This window comes from Oreochromis niloticus, linkage group LG3, assembly GCF_001858045.2.
Source record: "Oreochromis niloticus isolate F11D_XX linkage group LG3, O_niloticus_UMD_NMBU, whole genome shotgun sequence".
NCBI classification, from domain to species: Eukaryota; Metazoa; Chordata; class Actinopteri; order Cichliformes; family Cichlidae; genus Oreochromis; species Oreochromis niloticus.
In genome coordinates this window covers 35,255,282-35,274,330 of record NC_031967.2, presented here as the reverse complement: position 1 = coordinate 35,274,330, position 19,049 = coordinate 35,255,282, and the positions used below count along the sequence as shown (strand labels likewise).

Sequence of the window (19,049 nt, the reverse complement as noted above, 5' to 3'; positions counted from 1 at the left end):
AGTAGTATACAGAGAAGATAAAGCATCTAAGTCACAGATATCAAACTCCAGGCCTCTAGGGTCGGTGTCCTGCAGGTTTTAGATGTGTCCGTGATCCAACACAGCTGATTGAAATGGCTAAATTAGCTCCTCAACATGTCTTGAAGTTCTCCAGAGGCCTGGTAATGAACTAATCATTTGATTCAGGTGTGTAGACCCAGGGTGAGATCTAAAACCTGCAGGACACCGGCCCTGGAGGCCTGGAGTTCCACACCCCCCATCTAAGTCCTCACTGTCAGAGAAGGTTTGTGAGCAGTTCAGAGAAACGGAGTCAATGGTTTACATCTACATAGAAAATTAATCCCCGTATGAGAAAATGTTTCCATTGCAGTGGTTGTAGTTCATGTAGTTTTGATCAGTCAGTGTAATAATCAGGATCATGAACAGGATCAGATGTTGTGATGAGTGAATGAAGTCAGACTGTAGATCAGGGGTGGGCAATCTCAGTCCACGAGGGCCGGTGTCCCTGCAGGTTTTAGATGTGTCCTCGAACCAACACAGCTGATTTAAATGGCTAAATTAGCTCCTCAACATGTCCTGAAGTTCTCCAGAGGCCTGGTAACGAACTAATCATGTGATTCAGGTGTGTTGACCCAAGGTGAGATCTAAAACCTGCAGGGACACCGGCCCTCGTGGACTGAGATTGCCCACCCCTGCTGTAGATTTTCCTTCTTCTAGCTGTACTGACTGACCTTTGACCTCATGTGTTGGTGACTCTTCACCTCTGTCTCCTCTCACAGGGAGAAGATGATCTGCAGGATCCTGCTGCTCATCATCCTCACCTCATGTGTCTCTGGTTAGTTTACAGCTTCACTTTATGAACTCCAAATAAACTCAACAACAGATTTGTTCCAGTTCTCAGTGTGTCTGCTCCTCTCTTTCCCTCTCTGTCTCCTCAACAGGATCATTTGTAGTCAATGTGACACAGACCTCCTATCAGGCAGAGGAGAACCACAACATCACACTGGAGTGGACGTTCACCACCAAACCTGATAGATCCACCAAAGCTCTCAACATCCTCTGTAATCATAACATAACTGGTCATAAAGGCTCAGTCCTGTATCATGTCCATGAAGGTATTGAGGTGTCAGAGTCTCAGGATGAAAGGTTTTCAGGACGAGTCCAGAGTGACAAAAACGCCCTAAGAGAAGGACGAATCAGACTTCAACTGTTCAGAGTCAGGACTGATGACTCGGGTCTGTACCTGTGTGTGTGGAGTCTGAAGATTGTTTATTTCTGAGTAAATTTTTGAGGAGACGGGTGAATGATAACCACGAGGAGACAGAGTCACCGCTCAAATCTCAATTGATAAAGGATCCAGATTGGAGAGCGTTTGAGATCAACTTGAATTTCTGATTGGATTGTAGGTTTCAAGGACAAGGGACAGTGTTAAAAAGTAGAGATGAAAAATTATATTAATGAAATGTTTCAGTGGCTCCTTTTGATGTGGAGGAGCAGCTGCTCTACTCTGAGCCCCTCCCGGATGGCCGAACTTCTCACCCTATCTCTAAGGGAGAGGCCAGCCACCCTTCGGAGGAAGCTCATTTCTGCCGCTTGTATCCGCGATCTCGTTCTTTCGGTCACTACCCACAGCTCATGGCCATAGGTGAGGGTAGGGACGTAGATCGACCGGTAAATTGAGAGCTTCGCTTTTACACTCAGCTCCCTCTTCACCATGACGGACCGGTGCAGCGTCCGCATCACTGCAGCCGCAGCACCAATCCATCTGTCGATCTCCGGCTCCCTTCTCCCATCACTCGCGAACAAGACCCCGAGATACTTGAACTCCTCCACTTGGGGCAGGAACTCATCCCCGACCCGGAGTGGGCACTCCACCCTTTTCCGGCTGAGAACCATGGCCTCAGATTTGGAGGTGCTGATGCTCATTCCCGCTGCTTCACACTCGGCTGCGAACCGTTCCAGTGCGAGCTGGAGGCCTTCACCTGATGAAGCCAACAGAACCACATCATCCGCAAAAAGCAGAGATGAGATTCTGAGGCCACCGAAGCGAAAGCCCTCCGCCACTTGGCTGCGCCTAGAAATCCTGTCCATAAAAATTATGAACAGAACCGGTGACAAAGGGCAGCCCTGGCGGAGCCCATCACCCACCAGGAACGAGTCCGACTTATTGCCGGCAATGCGAACCAAACTCTTGCAACGGTTGTATAGGGATCGAATGGCCCGTAGCAATGGGCCAGACACCCCATACTCCCGCAACACCTCCCACAGGACACCCCGAGGGACACGGTCGAATGCCTTCTCCAAGTCCACAAAACACATGTAGACTGGTTGGGCAAACTCCCATGCACCCTCAAGTATCCTTGAGAGGATAAAGAGCTGGTCCAGTGTTCCGCGACCAGGACGAAAACCGCATTGTTCCTCCTGTATCCGAGGTTCGACTAGCGGACAAACTCTCCTTTCCAGCACCCTGGCATAGACTTTCCCAGCGAGGCTGAGGAGTGTGATCCCCCTGTAGTTGAAACACACCCTCCGGTCTCCCTTCTTAAAGATGGGGACCACCACCCCGGTCTGCCAGTCCAGGGGTACTGCCCCTGATCTCCACGCAACATTGTAGAGGCGTGTCAACCAGGACAGCCCTACAACATCCAGAGCCTTCAGGAACTCGGGGCGGACCTCATCAACACCAGGGGCTCTGCCACCAAGGAGTTGTTTAACTGCCTCAGTGACCTCGCCCCGGAAATTGGCGGGTCATTCCCCTCATCCCCAGACTCTGCTTCCTCCTCGGAAGACGTGTCAGTGGGATTAAGGAGGTCCTCGAAGTATTCCTTCCACCATCTGACAATTTTCTCAGTCGACGTCAGCAGCGCTCCGCCAGCACTATACACAGTGCAGGTAGAGCACCGCTTTCCCCTCCTGAGACACCTGACGGTTTGCCAGAATCTCTTCGAGGCAGTCCGAAAGTCTTTTTCCATGGCCTCGCCGAACTCCTCCCACACCCGAGTTTTTGCTTCAGCCACTGCCCGAGCTGCATTCCGCTTGGCCTGTCGATACCTGTCGGCTGCCTCCGGAATCCCACAGGCTAACCAAGCCCGATTGGACTCCTTCTTCAGCCTGGTGGCTCCCTTCACCTCTGGTGTCCACCATTTGGTTCGGGGATTACCACCACGGCAGGCACCAACCACCTTGCGGCCGCAGCTCAATGCAGCAGCTTCGGCGATGGAGACGCTGAACATGGTCCATTCGGACTCAATGTCCCCAGTCTCCCTCGGAATGCTGTTGAAGCTCTGCCGGAGGTGTGCGTTGAAGATCTCACGGACTGGGGCCTCTGCTAGACGTTCCCAGCATACCCTCACTACGCGTTTAGGTGCACTGGGTCTGTCCAGCGTCCTCCCCCGCCACCTGATCCAACTCACCACCAGGTGGTGATCAGTTGACAGTTCAGCCCCTCTCTTTACCCGAGTGTCCAGAACATATGGTCGCAGGTCTGGTGATACGATTACAAAATCGATCATCGACCTGCGGCCTAGAGCGTCCTGGTGCCACGTGCAATTATGGACACTCTTATGTTCGAACAAGGTGTTCGTTATGGCCAAACTGTGACTTGCACAGAAGTCCAATAACAAAACATCACTCGGATTCAGATCAGGGAGGCCGTTCCTCCCAATCACGCCCCTCCAGGTCTCGCTGTTGTTACCCACATGAGCATTGAAGTCTCCCAGCAGGACAACAGAGTCTCCAGGTGGGGCACCTTCCAGCACCCCCCCCAGGGACTCTAAGAAGGCTGGGTACTCTGAACTGCCACTCGGCGCATAAGCGCAGATGACAGTCAGGACCTGTTCCCCGACCCTAAGGCGCAGGGAACAAACCCTCTCATCCACCGGGAAAAACCCCAACGTACCGGCAGCAAGCCGAGGGGATATTAGAATACCCACCCCAGCCCGCCGCCTCTCACCAGGGGCAACTCTAGACTGAGACAGAGTCCAGCCCCTCTTCAGAGGAGACTGGTTCCAGAGCCCAAGTCATGCGTAGAGGTGAGCCCGACTATATCGAAAGGAGCCAGTTGAGGTGGTTCGGGCATCTGACAAGGATGCCTCCTGGGTGAGGTGTTCCGGGCATGTCCCACCGGGAGGAGGCCCCGGGGCAGACCCAGGACACGCTGGAGAGTTATATCTCTCGGCTGGCCTGGGAACGCCTTGGTGTTCCCCCGGAAAAGCTGGAGGAGGTGGCTGGGGAGAGGGAGGTCTGGGCTTCTCTGCTTAGGCTGCTGCCCCCGCGACCCGGCCTCGGATAAAGCGGATGAAGATGGATGGATGGATGGATGTTTCAGTGTGTCAGTAGAAGGTAAATCCAGGCCTGGTTTATGTTGTTTATGTTTATGTTGTTTATAGTTTATGTTGTGGGGTTGGGTGTTGATACTGGAGTGCAAAATTACTGATGAAAGATGGACAAGAAAATGTCAAAGCCATCAGGTCCTCAGTTTAGAAAAAAAGAGAAAGAAGAGGAGGAGAAATGAGCAAAAGATACAGGTAAGCAGATGTGTCTTTCTATAATGGCAGGAATTATGTATCCTGAAACAAGATAACAATCATTAGTAGGGATTGGGAAAACTTCTGTTTACCTTTGTCAGCCACTTATTAGCCACTAAACACTGATGTGGCTTATTGAATCTTTTAGACCTTTTGGACATTATTAATTAGCCATTAATTGGAAGAGCTGTATCGTTGATTTGCCGGCTATTCTCAAAGTATGCTGAATTTTATAATGATTGTTTGTTAACCGTTTGCATACTCTCTCTCTCTCACACACACTATATAAAATATTTATCTGGTTAAATTAAGTATGGTTCTGTTACAATTGTTGTCCTAAAGTTGTCTCATATGCAAATCTGAGTGTGCAGGTGTCCAGGTGTCTCTCTGTTATTGGTGGATCCAGTGGACGGACCATACGGATTGGCTAACGACCTGGAGACCACTTATATGATGACACCGCCATGGACGGCCAGTCATTCATCCTCGGCCCATCCCAGCTGGCAGACTTTATGTTCCCTGTGTAGTACTGTTTGTTTGACACAGGAGCATGTAGGGGTGGACTACCCTTTTGTTTGATTACAGTTTTCTCATGTTTTTGTTAGTTAGAGAGGTAAGTTGCTGTTTTTCTTTTGAGTAGGTAAGTTTGATTTATCCTTGAGATAGGCTCCTTTTGTTTATTATTTTGGCATTAGGTCCACCCCGAAGTTATAATCCACTCTGTAAATAAATCACCATCAAACTGTACTAATTGTGTGATGTGCTGCTTGGTGTCGGATGGGGACCCTTATGTTATGGTCTGGCGACCCCTAGACGGTTCACAACAGGTTTCAACATCACAATGAAATATATTAATGTACAATCGTGTGTGTGTGTGTTTTTTTTTTGTTTGTTTGTTTTTTTTGTGTGTGTGTGTGTGTGTGTGTGTGTTGGGGGGGGGGGGGGACTGTCCACCCAGGGCACCAAACAGGCTAGGGCTGCCCCTGACTACTCCCACAGAATTTGATTAGCTTTTTAACAATTTTACCTCTTTACTGTGTACAACACTGGATACTGTGGCTCCTGTGAAAAAGAGAGCCTCAAATCAGAAGTACTTGATTCTCAAATACACACATTAAGGCTGATAACTCGTAAGCTGGAGAGGAAAAAGCGTATCACAAGTTTAGAAGATCATAATTTAGCCTGGAGAAATAGCTTACTCCTTTATAAAAGAGACCGTGAATAAATCACTTAAGATCATAAATCACTACTTATTCACACTCTCATCACTGACTGGTTAGTGGACTTCTCTGCATGCCAGTCAAGTGTGCTTCAAGTCCAGTCCACCCCCTTGTAAAGTGCTTTTGACCAGAACCTGCAACCGCTGGAGAATTGATTAAGGTGCTGCTATGTTGGTCTCACCAAGGCTGCAGAGTGACAAGACTGTGCTTGATTTCCTGACAGTGGAGCAGTCCCATATGGTCTAGCGGTTAGGATTCCTGGTTTTCACCCAGGCGGCCCGGGTTCAACTCCCGGTATGGGAACATGTCTTTAATGTGGCCACAAGCCAATGTGTTCTTTGTGTTAGTCTTTCCCCATCCTGGACAAGCAGGACTGCTTATTTCAGTGGGAAATCAAGGTGGTTGTTTATGTGAAAAGCAAATGAGCATCTTTAAACCGAGGGAGTTTTAAATTTATTAATGAAATGTGCACTATTTGGAAGCAGCATGCCCCCTCCCTTTCGACAAGTCGTGTGTGAGCAGCAGCAGCAATGAAGCGCACCAAGGGCCTTCACGCTAACTTTTTGCGTATATGCGTGTGATATAATTTAGAAAAAAACATTGGTGCAAATTACATTTCAGTATCATAATGTCTTCTCTTTTTGTGTTTGTTGTAGGGCTGTCAACGTTAGAGCATTAACGCTGTCATGACGATTAATGCGTTTTACATTTTCAACACAATCAACCTATTTGGAGCGCAGAATGGGCTTTGGACAAACTGCCCGAAATGCATTGACAGCCACATTTCAGGGATCTTGAGTTATTCTGCACTCTATATAGATTAATTGTGTTAAAAATTTTTAATAATGTTAATCGTGATGACGGAGTTAACGATGACAGCCCTACTTTGTTGGCTTGTTTTTATTTAGTTTTATTTTGCGAGCTGGTCATTAGGTGCCACACCAACCAGCCAAAGAATCCCCCACCGTCCCGCCCCTCTCCTCCCTGTGCAGCAAGCAGCAGGCGCACCTCGCAAATGGGCAATAGAAAAACGATCAGTGCCTATGCAATCCCCAAAATGCGTGGGGATAATGTCAGGACAGCATGGATACGATCAACTTTTGCCAATGCTATAATACCGCCCCCACCACGATGCCCATATCAAAAACCGCCACTGGGAGTACTGTTCAGGTAGCTGCTCTACTCTGTGTTTGCGCAAGTCATTGAAGAAGATAACATCGGATGAATTAGATTCTTAAAGTTTTTTCGTGACCAAAAAACTAGCTTTACTTTGTTGTCTGGGTCAACTTTGCTAGCGAGAGACAGAGGAACGTATTGTTTCGGAGGAAAACACGAACACAGTGTACAGTTGAGTCTTAATAGCTTACTTACAACTTTGCTACACTGCCCATAAGGCTACATTCTTTAGGGCTATGCCTGTAACACTCTGCCTATTGCCTTCATATTAAATAATTTTTTGAACAATAATTTTTCATTATGCAAGCTGCAAGTAGAGGTAACATGGGCCGCTAGATTGAGACACAGGCATTAGAGCCTCTTAATGCGTGTTTTGTTTGGGTTTCCACCATCGTGGAATTACCAAAAATAGAGAGGCATAGCCTAATATATGAAACAGGAAAAGACTGCCGTGTAATCCCTTTATTTCAACAAAGTAACTGTATTCTGAGTAAAACCTTTTTAAACGGTAACTGTAACGGAATACAGTTACTCATATTTTGTATTTTAAATATGTAACGCCGGTACATGTATTCTGTTACTCCCCAACACTGCCAATAATATATTAAATGCCATACTGACGCTGTCATTGTTAAGCATCTACATGGATGTTAAAATCACACCCAATAAATATTTTATCTGAGCTGAGCACTAAATCCAATAAAAGCGCTCTGGACCTCAGACTGGGGTAAAAGTTCATCTTCCAACAGGACAGTGACGCTCAGCAGATTCCAGATGTTGGTAAAGCCACCACCCTCCCTCTGACTCTCCGATCATCTTTCTCTGTCCCTGATCCCTGCTTATAAACCTTAAATTCAAAGACAAAGACCATCTGTAAAAACAGTACATGTCTCACCACAGCCCTACAGGACTGTTTTGACAATATGCTTTGGCGTATATTTGCAGAAGGATCAGACTTGGAGGACCACACATCTGCCGGACTCTCATACATCAACTTCTGTACTGAGAGTGTAACAACAACAACAAAGACTGTTAAATGTTAAAGTGTTCCCAAACCAGAAGCCATGGCTTAACACTGAGGTGCAAGCTCTACTAAGAGCATGTGACAATGTCTTCAAATCAGGAGACTTCAATACAGTAAAACCCCACAAACTGGTTAAAAAAAACTAAGCAACTTAGGACCCCGCAGCTCACTGTGCACCTGGATGTTAGACTACCTGAGTGATTCCTAGGAACGCCAGGATGGGAGAGCACACCTCCTTCACCTTCATTCTGAACGTAGACGTCTCACAGGGGTGTGTCCTCAGTCCCCTCTTATACTCACTTTTCACCAATGACTGTTCTCCAGTTCACAAGAGTAACGACACCACCGTCATAGGACTGATTGACAACAACAGTGATTCAGCCTACAGAGAGGAGGTTCAGCATCGGAAGCGATGGTATGACAAAAATAACCTGCATCTGAACACAGCCAAGACCAAGGAGATGGTAATCAACTTCATGAGATCAAAGCAAACAAAGCACTCTACCCTCTACATTGATGGGGAGGAGGTAGAAAGGGTAGAGAGCTTGAAGTTCCTCGGGGTCCACATCTCGACCGACCTTACACAAACACAAACATTTCCCACCAGGTAGGAAAAGCACAACAAAGGATGTACTTCCTCAGGAAGCTGCGTCAAACCCAATTACCCCAAAGACTGCTAATTAACTTCTACCGCTCCACCATAGCGAGCCTTCTGACCTACTGCTGTACACTCTGGTTCAACTGCTGTACTGCGGAGGGCAAGAAGAAACTGCAGCGGGTAGTGAGGGCAGCAGAGGGGGCAATTGGCACTTCACTAACCCCCCTCAGAGACATTTATATTGGCAGACTTCAGCGGAAAACCAGTATCATCATCAAAGATCCAACATTCCCAACAGACCAACATTCCTACCTCTATTTATATAACTGTACAGTAGCAAACCAGCATTCACACCCCTTACACAGTGTACAATACCACTAATCACATAGCACCTTATAATGCACTGATCCTACTCCTTACACTGTACCTGTAGATATACTTATATATTTTTTCTTCTGTATATAACGTGTGTATTACTTCTTAACTTATTTTATCTTTATCTCATTCTCCTATCAAAGAATGTTGAATTTAAAAACCTACAGCTGCAAATGGAGAGATGCCAAACTGTGTTTCATTGTTCTGGTAACAGTGACAATAAAGATCTATGTTTAATCTTTAATAACCAAAATAAATGAAAATTATGAAAATTTAAAATGTATGTATTTTTTAAAATAACAGAATAACAATGGCTCTAACGTGGCAGGGGTACTTTACTGACCCACTTTCATATCCCAGTAAAACCCCAAATTTCTGAAACATGTCATCAAAGAATGAACAACAAATTGATCTAGACAAATACCATTCCCGGGTGCAGGACAGTGGTTTCGCAGTCAGTTTAAACTGATGTAAACTGGTTTATGTGCCATGAATGTGTTGATGCAGGTAAATAAACACACAGGTAAGAGTTTCTGTTTATTGTGGATTGAAAATATCCAGTAAAAGTCTATAAATGTGTTTCGTCATTGATCAGGTTCAGAGTCGCCCATTCCAGACATCATCTGTCTGCTGAACACATAAAGCAGCTGCTTCTTATTCCATCAGAAAGAAGAAGGACTAGAACCAGGATCCTGCCTCATTCATTGGAAAACAGTGTAGGATCTGCATAAAGAGACAAAGACAGAGTCAAGAAAAAAAGTCTGTCCACATCATGAAATCTGGTCTGGATCAAAAATCAGCTACAATGATTCTGTGAAATCCCCAGTTTCAGAGCATGGACTCTGCCTGCTCTGAAAAACTGGTCTTAACTGGTGTGAAATCCCCCAGGTCTGTCAAAAAGATGGAGATCCCTAAGGCCTCAAGCACCTGAGTCTGTCTAAATAAGAGATTTAATATCTGAGGATAGCTGTTAGAGTAAGTCTAGAGTTCAGAAATATACACATACGATTGTGCTAATTCGTAATTTTGCTTCAAATGTGCTATTAGAATTAACAAATGTAATAAAAGCACAGACTCAGGCCCTTTAGATGAAGAGCCAATCCAGACCCATACAGGGATAGCTGTGATCTATCACATCTGAACGCAGCAGTGCATTTAGACTGTGGTCTGAACATGGACTTAAAACTTGTCTAAACTTCTGAAAAACTGATTTTAAACTACCTGAAAGTAAATTTAGAACACAAGTAGTCTTATAAAAAGACTGATATAAAGTGCTGTTAACTGGTCTGAGAGTGTGAATCCTGGTCTGACCTCGGGCCCTCCACCTGTAGAAAATAAATCCAGCCAGAAGTAAAATCAGACCCAGGGTCAGTATAGAGGCTCCGATGGCGATCAGCGTAGTTGATTCAGATGTTGATTTGTCCGAGGACGGATCTGAGTCAGACAGGACAACAGACAGGTGAGCAGTCAAATATATATATTTGTGTGTACAGACAAACAGACACACAGACAGGTATTTACCCCAGTCAGTGATCAGAGGTTCCTTCAGGCTGGCGTGCTCCACCACACAGGAGATCTTCTCTCCAGACCTTCAACACAAACATCACTGATTTACAGACCACTCACAGAAGTGGACCTGGACCTGGACCTGAATCTGGATCTGATGTGGACTCACCTGGGTGTGTACTCCAGTTGGGAGTGGGTCTGGTAGTACCAATCACCATTTGGCATCTCTTCAGTGGAAGTGATATCAGAGGACACGGCCTGTCCATCTCTGAGCCAGCTCACTTTGATCTTACTGGGAAAGAAGTCGTAGACGCTGCAGACCAACATGGCAGGATGCTGACCAGAAGGCGGGGTCATGGACTTAATTCTGACACTGGGCTGGACTGAAAACCACATAGCCATTATATTTCTATTGTATATTTCTGTTGTATATTTCTATTGTGGCAATATTAGTGATGGTATTTTTCATGTGCTTTATTGACAATAGGATTTACAGTGGCAGGAATACTTTTCATACTGATCTGATACCAAATAATGACATGAATACAAAAGCCGATAGACACTTCTACCTTTCATCTACAGAAACATCTTTAGCTGTCAGAATAACTGCATAATTTCTGTTATTTGGTGCTTTATGTTGTAAGGTAAAGATCCTACATTAATACAAGGAAAACAAAGAAAACTACAACAATCATATGACCCCCTATGAGCAAGCGCTTTGGGAACAGTGGGACGCAAAAACTCAATTTTAACAGGAAGAACCCTCCAGCAGAACCAGGCTTGGCCTGGATGGCCATCTCCTGCAACTGGTCGGGGTGAGGGGAGGAAGACAAGACAAAAGACACGTTGTGGAAGAGAGCCAGAGATCCAGCCATAACTATATGCTTATATAGTTGTGTGTCCAGTGTCCTATATGCTATAGCAAAAAAGGAAAGTTTTAAGCCTAATCTTCTGATAATAACCTGATAATAACGAATTACAGTCGTCCAGCCTCGAAGTAATAAGTGTATGAACAAATATTTGGCGTCACTCTGAGCAGGATTTTTCTAATTTTAGAGATACTGTGCGAATGGAAGAAAGCCGTCATACATTCATTTTCTTTCGCTTATCCTTATCAGGGTTGAGGGGGAACTGAAGCCTATCCCTGCTGGACAAATCGCCAGTCTCTTGCAGGGCAAACACAGAGACAAGCGTTCACACCTATGGGCAATTTAGAATTACCAATTAACCTAACCCCACTAATTGCATGTTTTTGGCCTGTGGGAGGAAGCTGGAGTACCCAGAGAGAACCCACGCAAACACGACGAGAGCATGCAAACTCCACACAGGTGGTGGATTCAAACTCAGAACCTTCTTGCTGTGAAGCAACAATACCAACCACCGTGCCACCATGCTGTCCCAGATGCAGTCCTACATATTTGTTTAATATTGAAGGGCAGAATGACTCTGGTCAAAAATGACTGTTTGTTTTTGAAAGCAGGATATTTTAAAATTAAAATGATTAATTAACATTAACAGTGTCAGTATGAGTAGCTGTGGCATTAATAACTGTAAGTAACTGGAAGTTTTACCACCAGGATGCAACGCAAGCTGTATTTACACAAATATTTGTTAAATCATCTTTTTCTTTGTAACTTTTATTTAAAGTTTTAATTTATCACTGAAATGACTGAATAAAAACAGAACTCCAGTAGACTCAGAAGTTCTAAATGAATTTAAACCTTCAGGTGTTAAAGGATTATTAAACTAAGACATTCAGAGTGTTGGTCATTATGAGGATGAACATGATCATCTGATGATGTCACACAAATTACATACTCACCTGATTTAGTCAGAATAGCCCGATCATTAATATCAATGTTGTGATGGCAGTATGTTGCTATCTTAAGTCTCATTAAATTCAGGTCTGCAGTATCATTGTTCCAGACCTCCGCCAGCCTTACTCCAAAGTCAGTGAATCCAACATACTGCCCCACATTGCTGCTGAACCTGATGTACTCCATCTTGTTGTAATAGTGAGAGTAGATGTACTCCATGTTCTCAAGCTCAGTGGAGTTAAAGTCACAGCGATCCACTATATACTCTAAAAATCCATCTGAAGAACAAAACAGAACCACAGTGAAGTGCAGACTGTGGAGTACTGACTGTACCTGCTGTATAATGGATGACAAAGCATAAACCAGAGGTGTCGAACTCCAGGCCTCGAGGGCTAGTGTCCTGCAGGTTTTAGATGTGTCCTTGATCCAACACAGCTGATTTAAATGCCAAATGACCTCCTCAACATGTCTTGAAGTTCTCCATAGGCCTTGTAATGAGCTAATCATTTGATTCAGGTGTGACCCAGGGTGAGATCTAAAACCTGCAGGACACCGGCCCTCGAGGCCTGTAGTTTGACAGCCCTGGTATAAACTGTATGTTGTATTGACAAGTGATCAATGTATTAATCGTTATACAGATCAGTGACCAGTGTATTAATCGATATGAGTATATTGATCAGTGATCGATGCATTGATCGTACCTGCATTGTGGATGCTGATGAAGAGGAGGGTGAAGCAGAGAAAAGATGAAGCCATGTTCCTGAGTTCTCCTAACAAACTGACTCAGTCTGACTGAGAGCTGGTCTAAAAAGCAGATGATAGAGTCATGTGACCGCAGCATCACCTGTTAACAGGAAGAACTCTGTCAGATAGCTTCATCTATAGCTGATCACCCCACCCACCCCTTTCTTCTCTGGCTGATGCAGTGCCAGGTATTAATGTGACTGAGGACCATGGCAGGTAGCGTTATGCGGTCTAAAGACTTTGGACTGTTCAGATAAAAACACTGTGAACCATTTGTTCAGATAAAGATAAACCAAATACAACATGATTTGGCTTCCATAAAGTATGATATAATTTTCTATTTAGGATGATCAGTAAAACAGAGGTACCAGAACTAGCAGGTTCATCATGTTCATTGTTACTGATGACAGAAGATGCTGGACAAAATGAAGCTGGAAACACACAGAAAACTAGAATAAGTTAAACCAGGTCAAAAGACCAAGGAGTGTACAGTGGTGTGAAAAAGTTATTGCCCCAATCTTAATTTCCTCTTTTTTTACATGTTTATCACACTTTAATGTTTCAGATCATCAAACAAATATAAATATTAGACAACAATAAGACAAGTAAACACAAAATGCATTCTCCAAATAAAGTGTCTATTATTGGGGGGGGGGGGGGGGGGGGGGGGGGGGCACATTCCAGTGTGAAACAGTGATCCCCCCTTGGGATCATCATGGTGTCTGACTTTTGGGGATCTTTTGGGGGTCTACTTCACTTTGCCAGGCAGGTCCTTTCTAAGTGATTTTTTGATTAAGAACAGGTCTCTGTGTGGCTAAAGAAATTGGACTCAGCTTTCCTTTTCTTGGAGCTGAAGTGAATTCCTGAGCGAAGATGAGGCTGAAATGACTTTAAGACTCTCAAACTGAACTAAATGGATTCAAAGGGAATACTGTCAGTAAATGGTGCAGAGAACATTTTAAATGTAAATAGAGGCTGAAGATGTAAAGTTTAAACGTGCAAATCACCAAAATTAGGGTCTGACACCACAGACCAACAGGTAGAAGGTAAAGAGTTAACCATGTTTGTCTGTTTGGTTCTTATTTTTATGTGCAGCTTCATTTTGTGCCTCGCAGACTTCTAGCTGAACAGTTAGATTTGAAAACATAACATTTGATTGATTCCAGCTTTACAGAAAACTGAGGTTGGGTAAATATTGATGATAGAGTGCAGAGAGCTGATTGAAATTACTCTTTTCTCTCGTGTTTCTAAAATAAATATCACGCTCAGTACTGACATCTCTTCATATCCCTACTGCTCTGAATTCAAATGGAGGTTCTGCTCTTTATTTATAGTGGATCCTGGTACAAGAGCTCCATTGATGAAGGCTTTCTGTCATTAACTCAGGATGAACACAGGAAGCTCAGAGTTTCTTTAGCCAGTTTTCTGGAATGGATACCAGGGTAACATACACTGATTTGATCCAAGTGACCTCAACAACATGATCCAGGCTGAAACTCCTGGAGTGCAGTGAAAACTGAAATATCTCCAAGAGTCCAAAAAAAAAAAAAAATCTACAACCACAGCAGCTGGAATTTAGATCAGAGTTTCTTTTAAGCATGTCTGAAGACTAAACCCAACATTATGAAAGATGTCTAGTACTTTTAGGTGAATATTAGAGTGTGCAGGAACAGGGCGCTATTATAAATATCCCAAATGCAGTAGACACACACATAACACCAGTGACTGTGGCAGCTGAGATCTAACATCAATAAATCTTCAGTCTAAGTGTTTAATATAAGGTCTGTCTTTGCTAGAAGTGTTATTTATTACTGCATATTACTGTTTACTAAACAAATATTTTTGTACTTTAAATAGTTCTTACCCAACAGATCCCACATGTAACAATGAGGTGATACTGATGATTCATAAGACATAACAAAACAGAAAAAAAAAATCATTCATGTCTACAGGTGAGAATTCATTTCAAGTTCTGGTTTATTTACATCTGTCTGAACCATACACATGAAACTGCCAGCAAAGATTGTCAACAGATGAAACTGAGTTTAAGAACATTTAAAAAGACCAATGAATTGTTCCGACTGATTATGAAGTCACTTTGGGATAGTTTTCTGAATGATTAATATTACTTGTCATTTTTCATTTTGTCTGACATTTTAAACTGAATCTGTTTAACAGTGTAAAATAAAGTGAGCTTAAGGTTCCATGTAAACAGAGTCAGAGTCCTTCAAACTGGCAGCCACATTATTGAAGACCAGAGAGCAGACCAGAAGCCTTACACAACATTGTCTACACAAGCACTGATGACATCATCAACCCCAGCCAATCAGGTGCACTTGTTTGCTTTGAGGATGAAGAAGGTTCCACCTGCAGCACTGAGTAAGCCGATAATCACACCGAGTCCACAGAACACTGCAGGTCCAACACTGGGCTTAGGCTTCTCAGGTGCCTCCACATCTGGAGGCAGAAACAGACACATGACACAGAAATGCTTCAGACTGTGATCTGATTAATTATAGCTCAACAATGTGAACCACACACATGTGCTGAAAACTGTCAGCTGATTAACTAAAGTCAGCTGTTCAGATTAATACTGGGCCAAGGCTTTGTGAAATCTGCAGACAGAAACACAGAATCATAAACCTTCATATTTACACACATTTGTCTCTGTATTAAAGTCTGTCTTCACTGTTTAAATAAAGGTTTTTCTCACTATAGATCTTGGTCAGTGGTTCTTTCAGAGCCAGATGTTCCACTGTACAGCTGTAGATATCTCCCTGCTGTGGGATGAACTGCAGTCTGGCGATCTGTTTGAAGGTTCCATCTTTGTTGGGATAGGGAACGTTGATACTGAATCCTTCAGTCAGCTTTTGTCCGTTCTTGGTCCAGGAGACTTTGACAGGACCAGGATAGAAACCAGTCACATGACAGATCAGAGTGTTTGTAACTCTGAGCTCCACCTCATTTCTGGTGTAGATCATCACACCCGAAGGAGCATCTGTACACAAACACAACTAAGTCAGTTAGAGGATGGCCAAGGAATCTCCATAGTAGAATATCTCCTGGCTTATTTGAGATTAGTTACCCCTTCAATGAGCCTGTCATTGAAGGACTGTCAGCATGGAAACACAAGAGACAGAGTTTTAAATGAAGAAACTGTGATGAAAGTGTACACATGACAACATACCAAAAAGTCACCTGGCACTGAAAAGGTCAGTGGCACCCACATAGAGGCTCCTGCTCAAAAAATTGAACTGAATATTTTGAACTTTAGGAACTTGAAACTATTGAAGAGCATGAAATAATGAAGAAAATCTTCAAAACAAATAAATGTAGAGGTCTGTGTGGTTTATTAATGGTTTGTACTGGGAAAGTATGGAACATATAATATAATAGAGGAACACATCAATGTCAGCCATATATATATAATTTGTGTAATATACTAGGATATTTATACTTGAGGTATTTGTTATATTTTGTAATACATTATATTATTTAATTTAGCTTAGTCTGTTACTGTTCTTACTTGGAGCAACTGTGACCACATCATTTCTTCTGGGATGAATAAAGTATTCTGATTCTGATTCATGAAACGCACCGCAAACCACATCATTTATAACCTAACCTCACTAATCACATGACACCGATGACAACATTTACATCAAAGTAAATTTAATTCCAGATTTCAGTTGATTAATGGACATTGTATTGAGTGATGTTATCAGTTTGTGTGTGCCTGTATGTGTTTACCATGGTTTAGAGGGTAGTCCTTCATACCCTCCTGACTAACTTGCATGTTCGTTTTGCAGATATATAAATTAATCACAGCTGTTTCATAAGCTCCATCTCCGAAGCTGATGGGATCAACAAAAGATGGCTGAGGGGAAACTCCAATCTTGTTCTCAAAGTCTGCGTACCAGAGTTCTTCACCATCCAGTCCAAACATGACCTCTCCATTACTCTCTGAACAGCCAACGATATGAATGTCCTCATGTAGAACTGGAATCCATTAATGAAATTAAACAATTATCAATAAGCTGATCAATAACCTGATAAATTAGCTGGTGACTGTCTGTAAGTGTCTAAAGAGAGAAACTCACAATTAGCAGAGACACAGAGCACACAGGAGAGGAAGAGGAGCAGCTCCTTCATCTTCATAGGCAGCTGACTAAGAGAGTTAAACTGTAAGTGTTTACAGTCTCTGAGTGAACTGACAGAAAGTGCAGCAGCATTTGAGGTCTAACACACACGGCCAATAACAGAGCTCACCGTTAATGATATCATAAACACACACACACACACACACACACACACACACACACACATACACACGCGCGCAAAGCAGGATGTCAACAATAATTGTATATACAGCCTCTTAGAAATAAAAAAATAATTTTTAAAAAGAAATCAAAGTGGTGCATGGTGTAATGTACTTCCTTGAAAAAGTTTATGCCCCTTTCTTAGTTTTTTGCATATTTGTCACACTTAGATGTTAAATATCATCAAACATATTTTCATTTTAGATAAAATAACCCCATTCAAAACACAGATTTTAAATTGTATTTAATTTATTAAAGAGGAAAAAGCTACTCAAAGTTGTGCAACAAAGTAATTATCCCCTTTGATAAATCATGAAATAACTGATTAACCACATCTTTTGGAAAGAGTTCAGTTTCGCTGGCACACCCAGGCCTCATCACTGCCAGACCAGCTGATTTCGAAATCCTTTAAACATAACCTGTATAACAAAGTGAAGCAGGGTAAAGATCGCAAGCATCAGCGCATCATGCCATGACCTAAAGAACCAGCTGAGAGACAAAGTCAGTGACATATATCAGTCTGAAAGAGTTTCTAAGTCTTTGGGACTCCAGAGAATGGTGGGAATGGTGCTGAACCTTCCCAGGAGTGGCCGGCCTACCAAAATTACTCAAAGAGCCCAGTAACGACTCATCCAGGAAGTCAAAAAATAAACCAGTGCAACATTTAAATACCCGCTTGCCTTACTGGGTTCAGTTAAGGTCAGAGGTCATGAATTAACAATAATAACGAGAATGGACAAAAATGGCCTCCATGGAAGAGTTCAAGAGTTCAAGGAGAAAACCACTGCTGATCAAAAAGAACACAAAGGCTCATTTCACATCTGCTAAAAGAACATCTGGATGATCCTAGAGACTTCTGGGAAAGTATTCTGTCGACTGACGAGACAAAAGCAGAACTTTCTGGAAGATTTCAGTCCCGTTACATCTACCATCAAACTAACACCATTTCATGAAAAGAACATCACAGCAACAATCAGACTTGGTGGTGATGGTCTGATGGTCTGGGGTACATTTCTGGTTCAGGACGAATTGAATTCTGCTCTCTACCCAAAAATCCTGAAGGAAAACGTTCGGCCATCACTTTGTAAATAAGTAAGTAAAGTTTCTTTTTAAAGCGCTTTTCACAGGCAGTCACTAAGCACTGTGCACAGAAAGAGTACACTAAATAAGAACATTAATTGCCACAATAAAAAACACTACACACTAAAATAAGCAGGTTGTTTTAAAATAAATAAATTACAATTCAATAAGATTTCTCAGCAGAAAGTCTGTTTAAATGTTTTTAACTGCTTCTGTTTTACTTTATTTTATTTTTTAAAGAGTCCAGAGTCAAGTAAACATAGTTCCACAGCCTTGGTGCCACAGACTGAAAAGCTTTGTCCCCCTGATCTCTTTATTGGTATACAGGGAGCAACTAACAAATTCTGAGCCTGTGAGAAGACAAGTAGCAGCAGTGTGTTTTTCTTAAGAAGCTAAGATATATAATCTGTAGCTTGGGCATTTAGTGCTTTGTATGTTAATACAAGAACTTTAAAGCAATGTAAAAAGTCAATGTAAAAAGTATAAAATAGCAATAATACGAGCTTGCATGCATGAACATGTTAATAGCAGCATTTTGTACAGCTCAGAAGTGGGAAAGGTCATTTGTCCAAGAGACAAAACACTGCCTCTTGTCCTAATCTGGGATAGGTCCAGCCACCTCAGAACCCTGAACTGTATGAGCAGATAAGTAAATACATGGATT

General features: G+C 43.1%; 2 protein-coding genes, 1 long non-coding RNA gene and 1 other non-coding gene across 4 annotated transcripts; 2 read left to right on the top strand and 2 right to left on the bottom strand.

Annotated features, from left to right (window-relative positions):
• Nucleotides 1–774: 774 nt before the first annotated feature.
• On the top strand, nt 775–1,030 carry LOC109198968 (uncharacterized). Its single transcript, XR_002059482.2, has 2 exons — nt 775–835; nt 942–1,030. It is a non-coding gene; the product is annotated as an uncharacterized LOC109198968 (long non-coding RNA).
• Nucleotides 1,031–5,977: 4,947 nt separating this feature from the next.
• On the top strand, nt 5,978–6,049 carry trnae-uuc (transfer RNA glutamic acid (anticodon UUC)). The gene has a single exon. It is a non-coding gene; the product is annotated as a tRNA-Glu (tRNA).
• A 3,394-nt stretch (nt 6,050–9,443) lies between these two features.
• LOC100708205 (H-2 class II histocompatibility antigen, E-S beta chain) lies at nt 9,444–13,078 on the bottom strand. The gene is made up of 6 exons (XM_005459545.4): nt 12,944–13,078; nt 12,248–12,520; nt 10,595–10,808; nt 10,441–10,508; nt 10,231–10,353; nt 9,444–9,642 (listed from the first exon to the last, which is right to left on the bottom strand). The coding sequence occupies exons 1-6, from the start codon at nt 12,996–12,998 to the stop codon at nt 9,617–9,619; spliced, it is 759 nt and encodes a 252-aa protein (XP_005459602.1). The 5' UTR covers nt 12,999–13,078; the 3' UTR covers nt 9,444–9,616.
• A 1,990-nt stretch (nt 13,079–15,068) lies between these two features.
• Nucleotides 15,069–17,196, bottom strand: LOC100709279 (mamu class II histocompatibility antigen, DR alpha chain-like). The gene is made up of 4 exons (XM_003455018.5): nt 17,087–17,196; nt 16,737–16,985; nt 15,700–15,984; nt 15,069–15,443 (listed from the first exon to the last, which is right to left on the bottom strand). Exons 1-4 carry the CDS (start codon nt 17,142–17,144, stop codon nt 15,313–15,315), a joined length of 723 nt encoding a protein of 240 aa, XP_003455066.1. The 5' UTR covers nt 17,145–17,196; the 3' UTR covers nt 15,069–15,312.
• Nucleotides 17,197–19,049: the final 1,853 nt, after the last annotated feature.